The sequence below is a fragment of the Staurois parvus genome, unplaced genomic scaffold (genome assembly GCF_062004578.1).
Source record: "Staurois parvus isolate SC_StPar_1 unplaced genomic scaffold, SC_StPar_1.0 ptg000525l, whole genome shotgun sequence".
In the NCBI taxonomy this organism is placed as follows: domain Eukaryota; kingdom Metazoa; phylum Chordata; class Amphibia; order Anura; family Ranidae; genus Staurois; species Staurois parvus.
The window spans coordinates 4,632,417-4,656,190 of record NW_028318321.1 but is presented as its reverse complement, the minus strand read 5'-3'; the positions used below and the strand labels follow the sequence as shown (position 1 = coordinate 4,656,190).

The 23,774-nt window shown below is 41.8% G+C and overlaps 1 protein-coding gene across 1 annotated transcript in view; it reads right to left on the bottom strand.

Moving 5' to 3' along the window:
• KNDC1 (kinase non-catalytic C-lobe domain containing 1) overlaps positions 1 to 23,774 on the bottom strand; it is a 177,408-nt gene that overhangs the window by 13,263 nt on the left and 140,371 nt on the right. Inside the window, exons 23-26 of the mRNA XM_089690280.1 lie at positions 21,310 to 21,471; positions 16,093 to 16,308; positions 10,757 to 10,839; positions 2,889 to 3,039 (exon numbers count right to left, since the gene is read on the bottom strand). Coding sequence (XP_089546406.1) covers positions 2,889 to 3,039; positions 10,757 to 10,839; positions 16,093 to 16,308; positions 21,310 to 21,471 — 612 coding nt within the window. The remainder of the gene's footprint in view (positions 1 to 2,888; positions 3,040 to 10,756; positions 10,840 to 16,092; positions 16,309 to 21,309; positions 21,472 to 23,774) is intronic.

Here is a 23,774-nt window from a genome sequence, read left to right as displayed (position 1 = left end):
TTGGCATTTACAGACAATAAGATAAGTGCGTTATATTATTATTATACAGTATTTATATAGCGCTGAAAAGTTTGCTCAGCGCTGTACAGAGTAGGGGGGGACAGTACATGAGACAATACAGTAACAAAACCATATACGAGGGTTCGAGGGCCCTGCTCTTTCGAGCTTACAATCTAGGAGGGAGGGGATAGTGGCACAGGAGGAAGTGGCTCTGGGGGATGGAGTGGTAGGAGGAGTGGAGATGATCGGCTGTTAGGTGAGGGTGGGGTAGGCTTCCCTGAAGAGATGGGTTTTCAGGGTGCGCCTAAAGGTGAGAAGGGTAGGTGACAGTCTGATGGATTGGGGTAGTGAGTTCCAGAGGATGAGGGAAGTCCTGGAGAAGTCCTGCAGTCGGGCGTGGGAGGAGGAGACCAGGGAGCTAGAAAGTAGGTGCTCGTGAGGAGCGAAGAGTGCGGGTTGGGTGGTATTTGGGTATCAGGTCGGTGAGGTAGTTTGGGGCAGTGTTATGAATGGCTTTGTACATCAGTGTTAGTAGTTTGAATTTAATGCGATGGGCAATCGGAAGCCAGCAGAGGGAATGACAGAGGGGGGTGGCAGATGCGGAGAGGTTGGTAAGGTGGATGAGTCTGGCCACTGAGTTCAGGATAGACTGAAGCGGGGATAGCCTGTGTTGGAGTAGGCCGGTGAGGAGGGAGTTGCAATAGTCGAGACGTGAGATAATCTGGGAGTGTATGAGTTGTTTAGTAGTGTCTAGGGTTAGGAACGAGCGTATTTTAGAGATGTTGCGGAGGTGGAGCCTGCATGAGTTTGCCAGCGATTGGACATGGGGTTGGAAGGACAGGTTTGAGTCTAGAGTGACACCTAGGACTTTGGTTTGCTTGGCTTGGTTATAGTAGTTGAAAATGGGGAAAAGATGTTTATGAAGGTCTCAGACTGGCCTTAGACAGAAAGTTTTTTTTGTCTGCTTTTCCAAAGATTCAGCAAAACAAAAGCTATGTATACAAGCTCTAACATGCAAATAATTTTGCCATCTAAAAATCAAATACATTTTCCTAAAAATGATTTGTCATTCTAATCATCTGTGCTAGATTTTACACAGATGTCACAACAATTCACAGTCAACTACAGAATGACATTATTCATACTGATTACATCTCTCCCTAATGATTATTTGCAGAGAATAAATTTCCACCATGTAGAGAAAATCTGTTTGATATCTGTTGGTTCATGCGTTGTTTGCGTTAATTTTTGCATGAAAAACAAACTCATCAGATCACACAAATATCATCTATGATCAGCCTTACATAAAGTGTACATATTCTCTATATCAACAATGAGGACAATGTTCAACCAATACTTTTTTTGTTTTTAACATATACCTACATACACATCCATACTTTCAGGTGTTTAAAGCATTGCAAAGTGTATATATATATATCATATTACCCCTGTACAAATCATTAGTAATACCTCATCTGGAATATGCAGTTCGGTTTTGGGCACCAATTCACAAAAAGAACATTGGGGAACTGGAGAAAGTACAGAGAAGGGCAACCAAACTGATAAGAGGCATGGAGGAGCTCAGCTACGAGGAAAGATTAGAAAAACTGAATTTATTCTCTCTTGAGAAGAGGAGATTAAGGGGGGATATGATCAACATGTATAAATACATCAGTGGTTCATATAGTGAACTCGGTGTAGAGTTATTCACCCTGAGGTCATCACAGAGGACAAGTGGGCACTCTTTATGTATGGAGGAAAAGAAATGTAATCTCCAAATACGGAAAGGTTTCTTCACACAGAGAGCTGTGAAAATGTGGAATAGACTCAAGAGTTGGTTCTGGCCAGCTCAGTGGATTGCTTCAAAAAAGGCCTGGATTATTTCCTAGATACACAGAATATAATTGGATATAACATTTATAGGTAAAGTTGATCCAGGGAATATCGGATTGCCTCTCGGGGGATCAGGAAGGAATTTTTTGTTCCCAGCAGGAAAAAATTGGATCGTGTTTTGCTGGGTTTTTTTGCCTTCCTCTGGATCATCTGTGGATATAGGATTATAACTTTTTTTTTCTTCTATAGTGGAACTGGATGGACTTTTGTCTTTTTTCAGCCAGACTAACTATGTGTGTGTGTATATATATATATATATATATATATATATATATATATATATATATATATATATATATATATTTTTGTAATTAAAATAACAAAACTGCAAAATAACTTACCTACTCTGTGCATTTGCACAGAGCGACTCGGGGGGTAGACTTGTGGGCTCACTCCCGAGCCAGGCCGTGTGCATCCAGAGACACACAAAGCGTAGCTCAGCCCTGCTCCCTCCTCTCAGAATTTGAGTGAATGTAGCAGAAGCCAATGGCTCCCGCTACTGTCTCTGTGTTCTGTAAGGAGAGCAACGCAGAAAAGCACTGCTGCAGATGGGCACAGCATTGGATCAAGATAGGTAAGTATACTGGGAAGTGAGAGGGCGATTCAATTACTGGGACATTTTTATCGTAAAGCAGTGAATGCGTCTTCCATTGCTCCATGGTCCAGTTCTGATGCTCACATGCCTATTGTAAGCACTTTTGGCTGTGGACACAGCTCAGCATGGGCACCCTGACCAGTTTGCAACTACGCAGCCCCATACATAACTGCAGAGGTCATTTTTCTACTTTCAACATAGCAACTTTGAGGACAACATGTTTACTTGCTGCCTAATATATCCCACCGACTTTCAGAAGCCATTGTAACAAGGCAATCAATATTATTCACTTAACCTGTCAGTGGTCATAAAATTACGGCCGATTGGCTTATGTTTCAACTGTATATTTAGTGGAGTGCCTAGATCTAAATACATGTTTATATTGAATATCAAAACTAACCTTGGATGTGTGACATGTAACAATCTCCGCTGCCACCCACGTACTGACATTGTCTGCAAACTTTAACAAGTGCAGCAGGTACTTATCGTGTGTAGAAGTTGGCGAGAACAGACTGCTAACTTCAGCTGGCAGAGCCTCCGAGGAGAACGTTCTAGGACAGAAAAAAAGTTCCACTCATTACAACTATAACAAACCAGTAACTGAAGACAGAAAGATATGATATATTAGAACAAAGAAACAACGGACAAATCGGTCTGTGATTCAATAAGTACGAATGTACCGTCAGAGCAATAAATATCTACAGGAGGACATGGCATTTCACTCAATTTTCAATAATTCAATTGCTGAACATTACAGTCACTTAACTACTCCAGATAAAGCTAGCTACAGATGATGCAATTTCATTCCGGCAACCACGGGTTAGAGGAAAGAAAATCACTTGAATCCCCCATCAACACAGTCAATGCTTCCTGCAGAACTATTGTGTTCTATCATCGGGGATGGGGGGACGACGTGGACAGCCATCCCTGCCAGAAGAGCAGAGTGATTACTGCTAACAGCTATAGCCACTGGCAATAATCGAAATATAAATATCTGAATCGATCGATGGATCATATTGGGTACAATCAGCCTGCCCAAGCATGGATCGAATCTTGATGGTCCCTGCTGCACCGGTCAAGATTTATTTAATCTATGGTGGGCTTGACAGTCTTCTACCTTAAAGCCATACATGGCTACATTACTTTTTTTCTCTCCTACAAATCATGGAAGGCTAGGCGAAGGAACAATGTGGAGGGGAGATGTGGTCACAGAGCATGCAGACTAAAGGGTTAGAAATGGGGAAACAGGTCTGTAATAAATTCACACATCAAAGACAGCATTGTGCAGTCTACCGATTAAAGTTAATCGCCTTTTAATAAAGAATTCTTATTAGTACGTATTGATTCATAAAGCAAAGCTCCAGCCTCACCTTTGGTCTTGCACAATTGTACAGGCTCCACTGTAGTACTGAAATTGCTTACTTTGGTTTTACTGCACACTGTGAGCTTTTCCTAGCATGCATTGGAAGCTGCAGCAAGTCAGATAGAGCCAGACTCATTTTCTGGCTGGAGAATATTCAGCATCATCCAGTTCTTCCTTCCCAGCCTGACTCTCCCTGGACTGTCCCTTTCATCCATTGGATTTCAGTTCTTTCAATCTTGTAAGCTCAGTTTCACATGTGGATGTTACCTTGGATGGTATGCAAATTGTACTGCGTGCATCAGGGCTGAGAGCTTCTGAGGGGAATACTCACGCAGGGTAGGGGTATGGTTTAGGAGGGAGTGTACAGCACTCTGCTAGCCCCTCCCATCAGCTATGATTTGCCTACATTGCATAGAGAAGTACAGAGACCCAGTGATGTTGTCACTGGGTCTAAAATAAGGTATGAAATGAAAACAGAAAGGTAGGGGACGAAGGATGAACTAGGTAAAGTAGAATATAAGTGCATTAAACTTCAGGCACATGAATCCCGGCCTAACAAAGATTTTGACAGTCTGCTGGAAGCCGCACAGGATTCTGCACTTGTGCCTCTGAGCACTCAAAAATACTTGGCTCTGATTGTCCAAACTACTTGTGTTGTCATCAGAATGGTAACAGAGGGGAAATCTTCCAGTGGGGAGACTAGTTATGTTTACAACCAGGGAATCCAGTTATGGGACAGGAAGTGAAGGCAGATCTCCCTAAAGGGACACAGATGGCAAAAAAGTAAAAAAAAACAAACAAAAAAAAAAACTCACAGGGGTTTTAATCCTCCCTCCCTTAGAGCACTCACCAGTGCCCTGGTACTTCATTGACAGCTACAAGCTGTCAGCCACAAAGTCTGATGGCACTTTAGTTCGTTAATTCACAGAACTCTCTGAATGAATGAAGCAGCCATGTGGGTGGAGCCCTGCATGGCCATGCTCTTTTTGAATTGTGACAGCGGGTTCGGGGAGAGGGTCCCCGGCCCGCTGTCATGGGATTGGGTGGGGGGGGGGGGAGCAGGGAGATCAGAGGGGAGAGCAGGCAGATGCTGAACATGTTACAGCCTAAATATGGGTGTAACATGTAACATATTCTCAAAGGTTAACTTATCCTTTTACAACCTGCTGTCTAGGTGCTTCATGTAAACACCTGGACGGCTCAATCCTAGGGGCAAGAGGGAATATTAAAAAGTTGTTCCGCTCCTTGCCCTCTAGGGCATGTAGACTTGCACACTGTGATCGTTATTTCCATCACACACAGCAGGTCAAAGATTGTGGTGAAAATTAACCAAGTGATCACTGTGACTAATCACAGAAATCAGAGTTGTACATGAAAGTGCAGCATTTCCTCTCACAGCGATTGGTTGTGAGAGGGAACTTAATGTTTTCTAAAGTGATTGACACTACACAAAAGAAAAAATTATCACAATCCTGGACCAGTACAGTGTCACTATAGTAACACTGGGACTGGTATGGCCTGTGATCAGGGAAAGTGGCTGGCTGCAATGATGACAATGTATGCCAGCCAGCCAGTGTCCCTGATCACTAGCCACACCAGTCCCAGTGTCATCAGACCTGTGCAGCCAGTCACAGCATCAGTGAGCACTGCCACAACAATACAGTGTAGCCAGGAACAGTGTTCCAGATCATAGCCATATCAAACCAGTGTAAGTCAGCAAAAATGTTCCTGATTAGTGTGTGTGTGTCTGTATGTATGCGCGTGTGTATCTCTATACATGTACACACAGACAAACACCCACATATATATATATATATATATATACACACACACACACACAGTTGCAAGAAAAAGTATGTGAACCCTTTGGGATTACGTGGAATTTTGCATGAATTGGGCATAAAATGTGCTCTGAACGTCATCTAAGTCACAACAATAGAAGAACACAGTCTGCTGAACATAATACTACACAAACATTAGATGTTGCCATGCCATGTAAACATTCACAGTACAGGGAGGAAAAAGTATGTGAGGCCCTAGCTTAATGACTTCTCCCAGAGCTAATTGGAGCCAGGAGTGAGCCAACCTTGACTCCAATCAGTGTGATGATATTGGATGTGTTGCTGACAGCTGTCCTGCCCTTAAAAAACACACACCTGTTTTGGGTTTACTGGTTTCAAGAAGCACTGTCTGATGTGAACCATGCCTCGCAGAAAAGAGCTCTCAGAAGACCTACGATCAAGAATTGTTGACTTGCATGAAGCTGGAAAGGGTTACAAAAGTATCTCCAAAAGCCTTGATGTTCATGTGTCCACGGTAAGACAGACTGTCTACAAATGGAGAAAGTTTAGCACTGTTGCTACTCTCCCTAGGCGTGGTCATCCTGTAAAAATGACTGCAAGAGCACAGCGCAGAATGCTGCATGAGGTAAAGAAGAATCCCAGAGTGTCAGCTAAAGACCTACAGAAATCTCTGGCACATGCTAACAGTTTTGTTGACACATCTACAATAAGGAAAACATTAAACAAGAATGGAGTACATGGGAGGACACCAAGGAGGAAACCATTGCTGTCCAAAAAGAATATTGCAGCACGTTTGAAGTTTGCAAAAGAGCACCTGGATGTTCCACAGCACTACTGGCAAAATATACTGTGGACAGATGAAACCAAGATTGAGTTGTTTGGGAAGAACACACAACACTATGTGTGGAGAAAAAAAGGCACAGCACACCAACATCAAAACCTCATCCCCACTGTAAAACATGGCGGAGGGAGCATCATGGTTTGGGGCTGCTTTGCTGCCTCAGGGCCTGGACGGATTGTTGTCATTGATGGGAAAATGAATTCCAGAGTTTATCAAGACATTTTGCAGGAAAACGTATGACCATCTGTCCGCCAACTGAAGCTCCGCAGAGGATGGGTGATGCAACAAGACAATGACCCAAAGCATACAAGTAATTCAACAAAACAATGGCTGCAACAGCACAGAATACCCCTTCTGGAGTGGCCCAGTCCTGACCTCAACCCGATTGAAATGCTGTGGCATGACCTTAAGAGAGCGAGTCACACCAGACATCCCAAGAATATTGCTACACTGAAACAGTTTTGTTAAGAGGAGTGGTCCAAAATTACTCCAGATCGTTGTGCAGGTCTGATCTGCAACTACAGGAAATGTTTGGTTGAGGTTATTGCTGCCAAAGGAGGGTCAACCAGTTATTAAGTCCAAAGGTTCACATACTTTTTCCTCCCTGCACTGTGAATGTTTACATGTTATGTGCAATTAAACCATGGCAACATCTAATGTTTGTGTAGTATTATGTTCAGCAGACTGTGTTCTTCTATTGTTGTGACTTAGATGATGTTCAGAGCACATTTTATGCCCAATTCATGCAAAACTCCACGTAATCCCAATGGGTTCACATACTTTTTCTTGCAACTGTGTGTATATATATATATATATTTATACATATATATATATATTTATACACACACACACACCATAGACTGTAGATTCTATAACTTTCACAATGACTAAATAATACAGTATGTACTTATCTATGTGGAGTTTGCATGTCCTCCCTGTGCCTGCGTGGCTTTCCTCATTGAACTCTGGTGGCCTTCCACACTCCAAAGACATGCTGGTAGGTTAACTGGTTCCTGTCTAAATTAGCCCTGGTATGTGTATCTATGAATGTGAGTTAGGGACCTTAGATTGGAACTGCTTGAGGGCAGGGACTGATGTGAAGGTACAATATATATGTAAAGCACTGCGTACATTATTGGTGCTATATAAGTACCTGTAATAAATATATATAAATATATTAGATTGTAAGCTCCACAAGCAGGGCCCTCCTATTACTTCTGTACTGAAGTGTATTGTAATTGTATTGTCTCCCTTATATTGTAAAGCGCTGCACAAACTGTTGGCGCTATATAAATCCTGTATAATAATAATTATATATATATATATATATATTTTTTTTTTTTTAACCAAATTTTTTTTATATAGTAAAATATAAAAAACCCAGAGGTGATTGAGTGTAACCAAAAGAAAGCTCTATCTGTCTCAAAAAAATGACAAAAATTAATTTGTATACAGTGATGCATCCCCGAGTAAGTCAAATTATCACAGTGCTGAAAACTGAAACAGGAAGGAGGCTTTACATGCCGGTCTTCAAGGGGTTAATGTACAAGCCATAACACACATTAACAATTGTATTTAAAGGCTTTACGGCTCTGGTTTCTGACAATATTACTAAGCCTTTTATAAGGATTTTTCTTGTTGGGCCCATCACAGCGATCCTCTATTGTACTCCAGTCATTGGTAACATTTGTCTCTTGTATAGATCATTTCCTTTCCAGTGTTGAATGGGAACATATTGCAAGCATTTTTAATGCTTGCAATATGTGAGACAGATCAGAGCCATGACATTTTATCATGTAGAAGCATTTTACCAGTTAAGGAAAATGCTGCAAAATGCTGGTTAAACAGTAACTAAAAATAAATAGGACTAAAATGAATAGCTACATTAGACACCCAATCAGGGGCGGACTGACAACTCATGGGGCCCCCGGGCAATAGGGGATCATGGGGCCCCTGTGTCCTTGCCCAAACTCAAAAAAGCCTATGAAAAAGGTACTAGGGGCATCTTATGGGGCCCCCTACTGACCCCGGGCCCTCGGGCAGTGCCCAAGTTTCCAAATGGTCAGTCCGCCCCTGCACCCAATATACTGACAAATTAGAAGTATAAATGCGTACCAGTAGAGGGATGACATTTTTCAGCACTGCATATTATGCTAAAGCATGGGCAGTGTACTCAGAGCGGAGAGGGAAGTGTCTTAGGTTCACCATACACATTCAAATCTGATTGTACAATCTCATTTAAATCTACCAAGCATGTAGTGGAAGAGCCTGCCTGATTGGATAAAAATTGATAAAGATTGTACCATCAGATTGTACAGTGGGGCAAAAAAGTATTTAGTCAGCCACCAATTGTGCAAGTTCTCCCACTTAAAAAGATGAGAGAGGCCTGTAATTGGCATCATAGGTAGACCTCAACTATGAGAGACAAACTGAGAAAAAAAATCCAGACAATCACATTGGCTGATTTGGAAAGAATTTATTTGCAAATTATGGTGGAAAATAAGTATTTGGTCAATATCAAAAGTTCATCTCAATACTTTGTTATATATTCTTTGTTGGCAATGACAGAGGTCAAACGTTTCCTGTAAGTCTTCACAAGGTTGGCACACACTGTTGCTGGTATGTTGGCCCATTCCTCCATGCAGATCTCCTCTAGAGCAGTGATGTTTTGGGGCTGTCGCTGGGCAACACGGACTTTCAACTCCCTCTAAAGGTTTTCTATGGGGTTGAGATCTGGAGACTGGCTAGGCCACTCCAGGACCTTGAAATGCTTCTTACGAAGCCACTCCTTCGTTGCCCGGGCGGTATGTTTGGGATCATTGTCACGTTAGAAGACCCAGCCACGTTTCATCTTCAATGCCCTTGCTGATGGAAGGAGGTTTGCACTCAAAATCTCACGATACATGGCCCCATTCATTCTGTCCTGTACATGGATCAGTCGTCCTGGTCCCTTTGCGGAGAAACAGCCCCAAAGCATGATGTTGCCACCCCCATGCTTCACAGTAGGTATGGTGTACTTTGGATGCAACTCAGCATTCTCTCTCCTCCAAACACGACGAGTTGTGTTTCTACCAAACAGTTCTATTTTGGTTTCATCTGACCATATGACATTCTCCCAATCCTCTTCTGGATCATCCAAATGCTCTGTAGCAAACTTCAGACGGGCCCGGACATGTACTGGCTTAAGCAGGGGGTCACGTCTGGCACTGCAGGGTCTGAGTCCCTGGCAGCGTAGTGTGTTACTGATGGTAGCCTTTGTTACGTTGGTCCCAGCTCTCTGCAGGTCATTCACTAGGTCCCCCCGTGTGGTCCTGGGATTTTTGCTCACCGTTCTTGTGATCATTTTGACCCCACGGGGTGAGATCTTGCGTGGAGCCCCAGATCGATTTGCAAATAAATTCCTTCCAAATCAGCCAATGTGATTGTCTGGATTTTTTTTCTCATTTTGTCTCTCATAGTTGAGGTCTACCTATGATGCCAATTACAGGCCTCTCTCATCTTTTTAAGTGGGAGAACTTGCACAATTGGTGGCTGACTAAATACTTTTTTGCCCCACTGTATAGCATGGCCAGCTCTAGATTTATCAAAACTTTGGATTGTTCAGGTGTGTCCACTCCTCCTATTGCAATCAATTTGTATCCAATCAGACAGGCCCTTTCACTATATGGTTGATGGCAGATCTAAAGGAGATTGTACAATCTGATTGTACAGTGTATGGTCACCTTTAGGATACAAAATGACCCGCAAAACACAGTCCCCTCTAATTGTTCTCCCCTTCATTGTAGGAGTCTTCAGATACCTGGAGATATCAGCACAGCAATGAGCATAGTACAGGCTAGGCAGCTGAAGAGGGTGCAATCGGAGCTTCCCCTTTTGGTTGCAGCTCCGCTTTAAGCCAGGCAATGAGGCAGGTTGTATTCGACTAGCTGCCGCTTCTAATGTACACATAAGCATTGTACAGTGAAATCATTGTAAGCAATTTCAGTAAAGGAGATGAGCCTGCACAATGAAGTAAGACTCAAGGTAAGGCTAGAGTTCAGCTTTAAGCTGATCTGCCACATGTGTACATAAACACGGAGAAAGAACATTTCTCCTTTAGGCAAAGTACAGTTGTGAGTAGCTCTTGTATAGTTCATCTGACGTCACTGCACATCTGGCCCAGGAATTCAGGGCACCTCCTCCAGCCCACAATGATACAGTAGGGTCCTGGTACACTCCTTACACATACACAGCTGACCTTGATCTATTATTGTTCTGCTTACCTTGCCACATTGCTGGATTTGTCTTTAACTCCTAGTGCCCGAGAGTTCAAGAAATGTACAGGATGGCACTTCTGAAACATTTCCTAAAGAATAAAATGTATACGTAGTAAACAACCGAGACATCACAGAAAATATCTATGCATGGAGATTATACAGAAAGGACATTCCTTCCATGCAAGAAATAGTAGAGCTATGTGTTAGTATGGTATGCCTGCCTGCACCAGGCTATTACTTAAAGTGATTGTAAGCCGATTTTTTTTTTTTTTTATAACATATTTACCTGCTCAGTGCAATGGTTTTGCACAGAGCAGCTCCGATCCTCCTCTTCTGGGGTTCCCCGTTGGTACTACTAGCTCCTCCCCCCGTAGCATGCGCTTGCTATGGGAGCACTTGTGCTGGCTTAATCCCGAGCTGCGATGTGTGCACACTGACACACCAAGAGCAGCTCGGCTCCTGCCCCTTACTCACTGGCTGTGATTGACAGCAGCAGGAGCCAATGGCTACTGTTGCTGCCTCTGAGCCAGCAAGGGGAGAGAGAGCAGCATTGTTGCTGCCGTTTAAAGCGTTGAATCTGGATCAAGCTCAGGTAAGTATAGTGGGGGTCAGGGAGCTGCATACAGAAAGTTTTTTTACCTTACTGCAGATAATGAATGAAGGTAAAAAAACCTTTCTGCCTTTAGAACAACATTAAGCTGATTATATGCTTCTCAAAATTCAGCCAGTCCAAAAGGGAGCAGCTGAATTTCGATCAGTGCAAGGGCTCCCCCATGTAAAAAAAATTGATTGTTTGATCGTTTTACAGTATGTCAGAAAATTTTCGGACAATCGGTGGCTGAAGCCTATCAGCTACAGATATTGATCAGTGTATTGTGACGGGTGCTGTCATAATACAATGCTTTTGCAGGGGAGATGCCTCCATCCACATAGAATGTGTGGATGGAGGAATCCATTAGTTTTTTCATCTTTTAGTTCGGTGGCTAAAAATAAAACAAAAAAAAAAACCTAACCATGTATGACCAAATCTTAGAGTGGCCAAAGATGGATCGAAATTCATCTGGTTCAGCAGGGACCAGCCAAATTGCAAGTCGTCTGTGGCCACTGCAGTTGAACAGAAGTCTATCAGTCGACTTCCGTTCAACCACTCTGTCAGATAAAATATCTATGCATGGATGCTGTGATTGACAGCAGCAGGAGCCAATGGCTACTGTTGCTGCCTCTGAGCCAGCAAGGGGAGAGAGAGCAGCATTGTTGCTGCCGTTTAAAGCGTTGAATCTGGATCAAGCTCAGGTAAGTATAGTGGGGGTCAGGGAGCTGCATACAGAAAGTTTTTTTACCTTACTGCAGATAATGAATGAAGGTAAAAAAACCTTTCTGCCTTTAGAACAACATTAAGCTGATTATATGCTTCTCAAAATTCAGCCAGTCCAAAAGGGAGCAGCTGAATTTCGATCAGTGCAAGGGCTCCCCCATGTAAAAAAAATTGATTGTTTGATCGTTTTACAGTATGTCAGAAAATTTTCGGACAATCGGTGGCTGAAGCCTATCAGCTACAGATATTGATCAGTGTATTGTGACGGGTGCTGTCATAATACAATGCTTTTGCAGGGGAGATGCCTCCATCCACATAGAATGTGTGGATGGAGGAATCCATTAGTTTTTTCATCTTTTAGTTCGGTGGCTAAAAATAAAACAAAAAAAAAAACCTAACCATGTATGACCAAATCTTAGAGTGGCCAAAGATGGATCGAAATTCATCTGGTTCAGCAGGGACCAGCCAAATTGCAAGTCGTCTGTGGCCACTGCAGTTGAACAGAAGTCTATCAGTCGACTTCCGTTCAACCACTCTGTCAGATAAAAGTCGCTTAATCAGACACTTCAGCCAATGGCTGCAGGGCTACTCAGTGTATTTTGACAATGGTGAAGTCTTCCCCACTGTTGGAGTACAACAGTGCAGCAGGAAGAATTCTACCTTGAATGTGTGGACGGGAAAATCGGTTCAGTTTTTTTCATTCAGCCCACTAGCTGAACAAAAATAAACTAAACCATGTGTGGCCAGCTTTATAGTGAAGGGGTTGTAGGCCAGGTATGTTATCTTCATGCTGGTGATCAAGGTCTTATGTCAATGATTACATGAGAAAAATGTCTTCCCACACCATTTACTACCAAGAAGCAGAGACGTACAGACTTCACAGTGCCTGAGAATTCTGTAGGACAGGTAGTTTGTATTTCATGCAAGTTAAATTTTTTTATAATATATATATATATATACATATATATATATATATATATATATATATATACACACACACATACCACAAAAGAAGACAAATTTTGCCATCTAAGGATTGGTAAACTGAAATATTTAACATTTTTGTTTTTAGGTTTTGATAAAAATAAAAGATGGGCAAAGCTTCTATACTGCAGTTACTCTACTTATGAAGACATAGCTTACAGTCAGTAGGATGTGTCCCTTGTGATGATCCCATTCCATCAGCTAACCTTTTAATCATCCACCTGTCTTCCATTCACAGATTCTGTCTTCCGTTCACAGATTTTTTTTCATTTCAGATTTCATTTTCATTCATAGAAGCTGTAGTACAGCATCCATGCATGAAGGAGCTGGCCAAAAAGAATTATGGTCAGGCACTCTTAATGACAGCCTATGACATCTCCCACTGTTCTGTTAACCCATTGTGCACCAGAAGATTATGGCGGCTAGGGTACAGGGAAATTGGATAAAGAAGAACTTCAGCCAACAAAAGAGACATCAGTACAAGGGATCCATCCTTCTGCCAGCAAGTTATGTCCTTTATGCTGATTTTTGTGTTTTTTGACTGCACTTTGGCTATAAGTAAGACATGTACATAGTTATCCAGTGCAGATTGGGCAATAATTGGACAACTATATACAAAGACATAAGTCTGCAATTGTCTGAAGAAAATCACTTGGTTGTGTTGGCAATTTTCATGTCCATCATTGAAGGAACAGCACAGTAAGTGGTAATGTAGCAGAAAAAGGAATATATCCATTATCTATAACTGTTGCATACTAATATCATATGTAATGGAAAATTTATAAAAGGGTTGCTTGACCATGTGAGATTTTCTCAGTGTTCACCTGTAATAATTATGTGTTCCTTGACCGACTACAATGGTCTGTCCACTGCCTGTATGCTCACTCTTTAATGACTACAGCCAGTTAAAGAGATAGCCTTTGGCTCCCTCTAGTGCCACTGGATAGTATTAAAAAATAAATAAAAATCGGTGCTGTACTGTTCATTCATGGTGAAGGTCTGTCCATACAGCTTGTTCTTGCCATCCACAGCTCTCTATATTATATTTATTGTGTATGCTATAAACGTCATAGCAACTAAAAGCTATGACAAAGCCATAAATAGAATGTTTTATGCCGGCGGGGATAATACTAAAGTTTTTTCTGTTACATCCTGCAGTCTAGAGCAACAGGGACACCTACAGTCACACAAATTACTTGATAGATCGGAAATTCCAGGCAAACTAGTAGGTGTAAGGGTACATGCACACAGCCATAATGAAATTACTAATCTATGCAAGATCTTGCTGGCAGAAAAATCCTGCATAAAAAAATCCATATGGTGCTTGTGTTTAAATATGTATACAAGCATTAACATCTGTACATATTTTAGATGTGTACATTTTCACTTCCATTCCATAACTTTTACATGTGTACGCATGTATATGCGTCTACATGCATTTATATGTGCCTGTGTGTGTAACTTACTGACCTCGGAGGATTATTTTTTTTCTGTTTTGATTTTACTGATGAGAATGCAGCACACGTTTACGAATCTTTACATGGTGTCTGCATGGGTTCACAGAACACAGACCATTTATGAAAGTACATTTCATAACAACCAGATCTAAGATTAAAATATCCAGGTTTCATGTACGGTCATCCACCTGGCCATCTAGTGGTGCAATATAGTTAAAGAAACTGAAAACTTGTACCAGGAAGGATTACATTTCAGTGTAATAGTATGTAATTGATGGCAAGTATCAGTAGCCAATAGCAAAGCATCAATTGAAGGAAGAAAGTGCTGACTTCCAAAGAGATTTTAGGGCTTCCTGTAAGAAGAATATACCTGAAGAATATACTGTACTTTTGTTAAACTGGTTCTAAAGGCTGAAGTTGTTTTACCTTAATGCATTCTCTGCATTAAGGTAAAAAAAAATCTGCATGCAACTCCCTTCCCCCAGCACCCCCTTATACTTACCTGAGCCCAAACTCATTCCAGCGCTCTCTCTCTCTCTTTACAGGCTCAGAGACGACAGCAGGAGCTATTAGCTAGTGAGGAGGTGGTAGGGGGCACAAAGAGAATGTCTCAGGAGCGAGCATGCAAGAGTGCCCCCATAGCACCCAGAGTGGGTGGGGTGGGGGGTTGCTGGTTGGAGTGGAGGAACCAGGAGCACTGACAGGGCACCCGAGAAGGGGAAGATCGGAGCTGTTCTGTGCAGGTAAGCATAATATGTTTGTTATTTAAAAAAAAAGATTTACAATCACTTAAAAGTTGAGCTTTGGGGCAAGTAAAAATCCTCCGTAGCTGTGGGACTGCCTCTGCCCAGCAAGGGTTACATTTTTGTGTATGTCTAGAGTACCAGAAAAAGCAGTTTTACTTATCCAGTCCTCCATTCCCACATGCTTCCCTGTGCCACTAAACTGGTCTTCACAGCATTTCCCCCCTAAGCTTCAGCAGTCACAGGTCCTCCCAAGTTATCAAGTACAATGCAGAGCCCATTGCCTTGCATTGGTGCGAGGATGGAAAGGGGCAGTCCACTGCCGGAGAAGAGGAGTGCACAAGCTGCTGAGGGAGCAGGGGATTAGGTAAGTAAAACAGCTTTTCCCATTTCAGCCCCACTGCAAGGAAGGGCTTTACTTTCTCCAGAGAAGGGCTTTAAAGTAAGTTGGCTGCAAGCTTACTATCAATACAAGGTCTGTAACTACCTGTCTAATATTAAGTGTATTTGTGGGCTACTTGCTGATTTTCAGCTGGTAAGAATATAAAATTCAATGTGGTCTTCAGCCTATATGAAGACTTGCATTTAAATGCAAATAATTGAAGGAATCCAAGTACATGCACATTTGGTGTTTAGTGTGGTCTGAAAGTGTTATCTGTATAGATCAAATAAAGGCTGTTAAAAAAAAAATTGCTGAAATACATACTTGGCGTCTATGGCAAGTGGTGCAACGCTGCATTTACCTTCTCATTACATAATGCCATTGTAAAATACTGTCAAGTCTATTTTAGATTGAAATTGCTGTTGGCTATAGTTGTACAAATATTTTCAATCCATACTAACCTCTTGGAGTAAAGTGAGTTGAGTAGAGATCTGCTGAACACTGCACTCATGTATAGAGTATGGTCCAGCCTCTTCTCCCTTCACATAATATGTGGACAGATCTTCTACATAGCCAGGGTAACATGGCCGAGGTAAAGCTGCCGATATTGTATACTGCTTATCCCTGTGATGGGTTATATGGAGTCCATTACCTCTAGAGAGTTTCCAGTTAAAGCTCTGCAACAAACACAGTTCAGGTATATGTTCATTTTCTCATTATGCAGATCAGCTAATGTACCACAATGATGGTTATCAGACTTTGATACAAGATGTTACCCCCCCCCGCGCACTCTCCTTCCTCCACGAGCAGCTGACATGAAATGAGTGCACCGAATACCCAGGCAGCTAATAAAGATTTTGTATTCCAATAAGCATCGTGTATTTATTAAAGGAGTTGTAAAAGATAAAGGTAAAATCTTTTACATGCAGCCTGAAGCCCCCCCCCCTTAAATACTCATCTAAGCTCAATTTCGGTCCAGTGCTGTGCACTCTGCAGCAGCTCCTCTCCCCTCTGCCGGCTCTCAAAGGCTTGTCTGAGAGCAGTGGGAGCCACTGGCTCCTGCTGCTGTCAGTCAAAATCTGTGAACAGAGAGCAGGGGGCGGGGCTAAGCTGCGTGTCTGAATAGAGGCAAACAGTCCTGCTCAGGAGTGAGCCCGCACAAGTGCCCCCATAGGAAGTGGCCTCCTATGGTGGGCATTCAGCAGAGGAGGAGACAGGAGCATCGGCACCTGAGTAGAGGAGGATCGGGCCTGCTCTGTGCAAAATCATTGCACAGTGCAAGTAAGAATAACATGTTTGGTACTTTAATGGGGAAAACCACAAAGCTTCAGTATCACTTCAAATTATGGCAGTGCTCCCTATTATAAAACATAACTATTCGCATGATTAGGTCGATTTATTGAAACAAGACAGTATGTGACTTTAAAACTGAAGTTTAGCTAAAAAAAAAATCCCTAGAGTCTTCTTTACATTGCTCATATGTACTGACATAATGAATATGCTGTGCAAGCAGCTGGATCCTAAAGAAATCCTCACTGCTGGGATGTTGGTCCTCTTCCTGTCTCTGAACCTCCAGGGCTGCAATGGTTAACAGCTTCAGGTTTTCAGATGGTCCGACAGGGACACAGCTCCTCCTTCCTCTTCCATTTAAAAAAGATATTTCATTGGTTACACTGCTTGTAACATGGTCTGCGAATGGGGGAGAGTCCGATAAGTCACAGGACTCTCTTCTGCATTCAAAGATTGTTTTAGAAATAGTGTAGTTGATGAAAAAAACTTTTTTCAAAGGATGAGGAGGAGGAGGAAGGAGAGGAGGTCCTCAATGGATCACCTGTACTGCTGTTTTGCCTAAAGACTCAAAGCTGTTAACCACTGCAGTGCTGGGAGTTCAGAGACAGGAATCCCTGCAATGGAGATCTCTTCAGGATCCAACTGCCTGCACATCCTTCATTACAGGTAAGTGATGTGAATAAAGTTATAAGATTTTTTTTTTCTTATCTTTAGCTTTAAAAAGGACCTTGTCTAATCAATCAAAAACTGAATATAATACTCAGTTTTAACCTAATATAGTTACATATTGGCTAGAGTCACACACGTCTTGCATTCTCTGGGGAGGAGGGTATTCTGTAGTTGCCATATTGAAGAATACTGACATTGTATAAAGAGAGACTACATTCTCCTTCCTTCACAACCTCTGAAATCACAAGAGACTTCACTGCAGTCAGGTCCTTGGGAGACAAAAGTTTTCTGCCATCACATAACCAGCATAACATGACCTCTTGGCTTGGAGATCAAAACAGAGGTATGCTAATGTGCAATGTTGCATTTCTAAAACTAGTGAGATTATAGAAGATGGTCAGTTATTATGCAAACAGTAAAAAGGGACACTCTGCTACAAACTCTGCTTCTGTAATACCATAGCCAATGTACATAAGGAATCATATAAGGAATTCAAATGATGAATATTGGAGGTCAATTTAAAATACACCATAAGGCCAAAATTATTTAGGCATCTCTACAAATGATTAAATGAGAAATATGTTATTTAAAAAAATAAGCATACATACTTACCTTCATGTTGTAGCATCTGTGTGATGCTGTAGCTGTTCCCTGTTGGCTCCATGACTGAGAACTCAGTGGTCACATGACCACTGATCAGGGGCGGACTGACCATTTGGAAACTCGGGAACTGCCCGAGGGCCCGGGGTCAGTAGGGGGCCCCATGAGATGCCCCTGGTACCTTTTTCATAGGCTTTTTTGAGCTTTGGCAAGGACACAGGGGCCCCATGAGTTGTCAGTTCGCCCCTGCCACTGATCACTCAGTTCTTGGTCTGCTCCAAGCGGACAGGTCTGTCAGTAACAGCTCTCTACTCTGCTCCTTCTGACCTAGGATTTGGAAGGGGCAGAAATGGCTGGCTTCAGCTCTCAGCTCTGCACTGAGTGGTGGAGCCATCTGTCAATCAGTCAGCAGGGTGGATATCCATGATATTCCTAGGGTGCCTCCCAATCTTAGAGTGGCAGAGCTCTGGCAGCAGATAGCAGGTGACATCACACTATAATCTAGCTGTGGCTCACAGAAGGATAAAAGTAATTGTAATCCTGTGACCCATAAGAGAAGTCTGGCCAAAAAACCCCCCCCCCCCAAAAAAACAAAAAAAACTTTGGTCATACTTCTCTTTTAAGTTAAAGCGTGTCTAAGTTTAGTATGGGGAAAATCGAGCGGCCTGCACAGAGCCTTGGTCTCAACCCTATCAAATATCTTTCAGTTGAACTGAAATACCAAATGTGAGCCACGTCTTCTCAACCAACATCAGTACCCGAGATCTCAAATGTTCTTTTGGCTGACTGTGACAAATTACAACAGACCCACTCCAGCAATTTGTGGAAAACCTTCCCAGAAGAGTGGAGGCTATTACAGCTGCAAAGGCAGAATAGGGGTGGTGCAAATCCATATTAATGCCCATAGTTTTGGAATAGGATGCCCAAAAAGTTTATACAGGTGTGATGGTATCCACAGATTCTTGGTCATATACTGTAGTGTAAGTTACATATCTAAAAATATATTAGTACATGGGAAGTATTCAAAGCTTAACTTTATTTTCTTTTTTTGTGAAACCAAACTAGTTGGTAAAGTTTAAAAAAAGAAAAAGAAAAAGAAAAAACTACTAATAGCATTGTAATAGATCAGTGTCAGGCTTCTTGCACTGAGATGAGACTCTAGGCATCTGAAACTGAAATTTATTATGCATCATCACCTTTTCTGATACTATGAATCTTAGTCAAACCAACTGCTCTTGGCTGTCAGCCATTTTTGGATACAATTCGTTATATGATCTGCACATCAATGAGATTATTTACTACAAATCTGTATTGTGTAGGGAAATATCTCCCCAGGATGGGAACGTTACCACCAGTCTCCAACATCTGCATGTATACATGTATATTTTTTCCACATACTAATAGTTGTTTCCCATTAAGTAGACCACATTTTAAGGGAATGCAGAGTCTTTGTTTTTTTCAAAAATGCGTAAAAGGCATTAGCTTGATGAAATAAATTTTATTTATAGGTGTTAATGTTTTATAAAAAAAAAATACAAATGTCTATAAATAATTCAAATTATATCTGTATATGGAGGCATCCATGTTTGTTTATTATATGTGTGGGCTCCGCTTCCTGCTTTGCAGTTCTATATGATTGTTCGACCGCTTGAATGGCCGGGCCGCGATGATCTGACTCCCGCGAAAGCGCACAGGATTCACATCAAGATGGCACAGATCAGGGCCGTAAATGTTCACTGAGCTGCGCATGCGTCTCTCCGTGTACACGGCGGCTGACAGGCAGGAGGAAGCATTTATGACAGAAGGGACCGATAGGGTCTCTTCTGCATAAATATCCTGTCTATCAGCAATTTTTAAAGAGAATGTTTACTACCATTTTAAGTCTATGAGTCGCTCAGTTCGCTGAAAATCATATACTCCCTGGGTAGTTGATGTCTTATATGTTGGTAAAGCGCAACTTCCCAAAAAACTATTTAAAAAAAAAATAGCTACGGCCTTCTTTCTGATGCATTCCCCTGAAGCTATTTTTTTCCGCCACTAGACCATTACTTGGAGGGGAAGCCTGAAATTGGGCCTAAAGACATATTCCTTCAAATGGGCATGCAAAGCACTGCAACCATGATCAATTGAAAGGCTCCTGTTGACTCTTCCTCCAGCTCCATGTCTGTACCGAGGTTTGGAATTTCAGTTACCAAGCTGGAGGAAGAGTCAATGCACTATGAGTGCAGCAATCACCGCACTTCTCTTCCGCTGATAACTACAAGTCCTACTGTGGTGAAAGGCAGGACTTTAGGTTTCTTAATTTGCAGATCTCTGGTTTGGCACCATGTTATACCCTAAATATGGGCGTACTATGGATGCAATACAGTATAAAAGGTGTACTGAGAGAGAGATTAAACAAGAGCTTTTGTGTGCTCATTCTTGTGGCTTATCTACAAATCTATACATTAACAAAATAACAAAAGCCATGAAGGACCGCCAGGTAGATGTAAATGTTCACGTGAAAAAAAATACTCATTAAAAAAAAATACTTTAAAGTGAATTTCCACTTTTGAAGCCAAACTGGGATATCATGCATTTCAAATTTGTTACATGTTCCCATTAGCATTGCTTAACTTAAAATAATATTTAAAATTGCTGGTTACCTTTTTACTAAAAAATCCTCACAGCTCTCCCTGCTTTGTAATGTTTAGGCTGCGGAGTAATGTTTACTATAATTAATCCTGTCTGTACTCTAGTTTACAGCTGTTAGTTAAGTACTGTAAATAGATTCAAACACTGTCCAAATAAAGAGTTAAAAATGTGAAAACTGCACTCTTGCATTGTATGTAAAACCAATTTCCGTCCATAGGACATACCTGAACCTCCTTGAGTGGGAAGAGAGATATCTCGGTCATCACTGCAGCTGCAGCGATGAAGGCGAGATCATGTTTTAGAACTGGCGATTCCACATCTTGTAAAAGTAATCAGGACAGCTAAAGACCACAAGTCCCTTTACACCCATCCAGTTTTAGTAATGCCCCCCCCAAAGTTTCCCTATGCATTATACAGTATACTAAACAATACAATAGGTAATACTGCCATGACAATAGAGAGCTCACTGATTCTCAAACACAAACCTTCCTGGATATATTATCCTCAGAAAACTTGCTGCAGAGAGAATGTAACGATTTGGTATCATCCTTTTTCTCAGAGCCAGGAGAAGAAATGGTGTATTTCCTATTAGTCATTTCATGCAGCAATGACACCAAGTGTTCACCACGTTCATCTTTTGGAAGACTCTGAAAAGAAATGTATAAATTATGATCTGCTGTGCCAACCAGCTTTTTAACTTTTAAAAACTTCTCTCATCTATTTAGGAATGCCTGTGCAGTGAATGTCCCTACAATCCCTCCTAAAAAACAGCAAACTCTCATACCATTGTTTGATTATCTTGTTAAAAGAAATATACAGGTAAAACTCGAACAATTAGAATATCGTGCAAAAGTTCATTTATTTCAGTAATGAAACTTAAAAGGTGAAACTAATACAGTGGAGCAAAAAAGTATTTAGTCAGCCACCAATTGTGCAAGTTCTCCCACTTAAAAAGATGAGAGAGGCCTGTAATTGCATCATAGGTAGACCTCAACTATGAGAGACAAAATGAGAAAAAAAATCCAGACAATCACATTGGCTGATTTGGAAAGAATTTATTTGCAAATTATGGTGGAAAATAAGTATTTGGTCAATATCAAAAGTTTGTCTCAATACTTTGTTATATATCCTTTGTTGGCAATGACAGAGGTCAAACGTTTCCTGTAAGTCTTCACATGGTTGGCACACACTGTTGCTGGTATGTTGGCCCATTCATCCATGCAGATCTCCTCTAGAGCAGTGATGTTTTGGGGCTGTCGCTGGGCAACACGGACTTTGGGATCATAGTCATGTTGGAAGACCCAGCTACGTTTCATCTTCAATGCCCTTGCTGATGGAAGGAGGTTTGCACTCAAAATCTCACGATACATGGCCCCATTCATTCTGTCCTGTACATGGATCAGTCGTCCTGGTCCCTTTACGGAGAAACAGCCCCAAAGCATGATGTTGCCATCCCCATGCTTTACAGTAGGTATGGTGTTCTTTGGATGCAACTCAGCATTCTCTCTCCTCCAAACACGACGAGTTGTGTTTCTACCAAACAGTTCTATTTTGGTTTCATCTGACCATATGACATTCTCCCAATCTTCTTCTGGATCATCCAAATGCTCTCTAGCAAACTTCAGACGGGCCGGGACATGTACTGGCTTAAGCAGGGGGACACGTCTGGCACTGCAGGATCTGAGTCCCTGGCGGCGTCGTGTGTTACTGATGGTAGCCTTTGTTACGTTGGTCCCAGCTCTCTGCAGGTCATTCACTAGGTCCCCCCGTGTGGTCCTGGGAGTTTTGCTCACCGTTCTTGTGATCATTTTGACCCCACGGGGTGAGATCCTGTGTGGAGCCCCAGATCGAGGGAGATTATCAGTGGTCTTGTATGTCTTCCATTTTCTAATTATTGCTCCCACAGTTGGTTTGTTCACACCAAGCTGCTTGCCTATTGCAGATTCAGTCTTCCCGGCCTGGTGCTTCGACAGCTCTTTGATCTTCACCTTAGTGGAGTTTGGAGTGTGACTGTTTGAGGTTGTGGACAGGTGTCTTTTATACTGATAACAAGTTCAAACAGGTGCCATTGATACAGGTAATGAGTGCAGGACAGAGGAGCCTCTTAAAGAAGGTACAGGTCTGTGATAGTCAGAAATCTTGCTTGTTTGTAGGTGACCAAATACTTATTTTCCACCATAATTTGCAAATAAATTCTTTCCAAATCAGCCAATATGGTTGTCTGGATTTTTTTCTCATTTCGTCTCTCATAGTTGAGGTCTACCTATGATGCCAATTACAGGCCTCTCTCATCTTTTTAAGTGGGAGAACTTGCACAATTGGTGGCTGACTAAATACTTTTTTGCCCCACTGTATGTATGTGTATATATATATGTGTATGTGTGATTTTGCATTACAGGGTAGTGTCGTGCGCGCTGCTCGCGGCCTCGGCTGTCGATCACCGAGTCCTGGCCGGTGATCGAGGAGGAGGGAGAGAACTGTATGTAAATAATACAGTTCTCTCCCCTGTCATCTCCTGCACACCATTTTGCATGGCTCTGCATTACAGTTGAAAGCACACACACAGTAAAACAGAACACAGCACACAGTTAACCCTTTGATCGCCCCACATGTTAACCCCTTCCTGCCCAGTGCCATTAGTACAGTGTCAGTGCTTTTTATTAGCACTGATAACTGTATTGGTGTCACTGAGGATGTCATTGACACCAAGTCAGTTCCCCCCAGTGTCAGAATGCCCACCGCAGTCCCGCTATAAGTCGCTGATTACTGCCATTACTGATAAAAATTAAAAAAATAAATAAATCCCAGTATATATATCGCCATTTGTAAACGCTATAACTTCACGTTATCCTAATAATTTACACGTATTGGGATTTTTTGTAACAAAGATGTGTAGCAGAATACATTTTGGCTTAAATTTATGACAAAATTTTATTTTTAAAATTTTTTT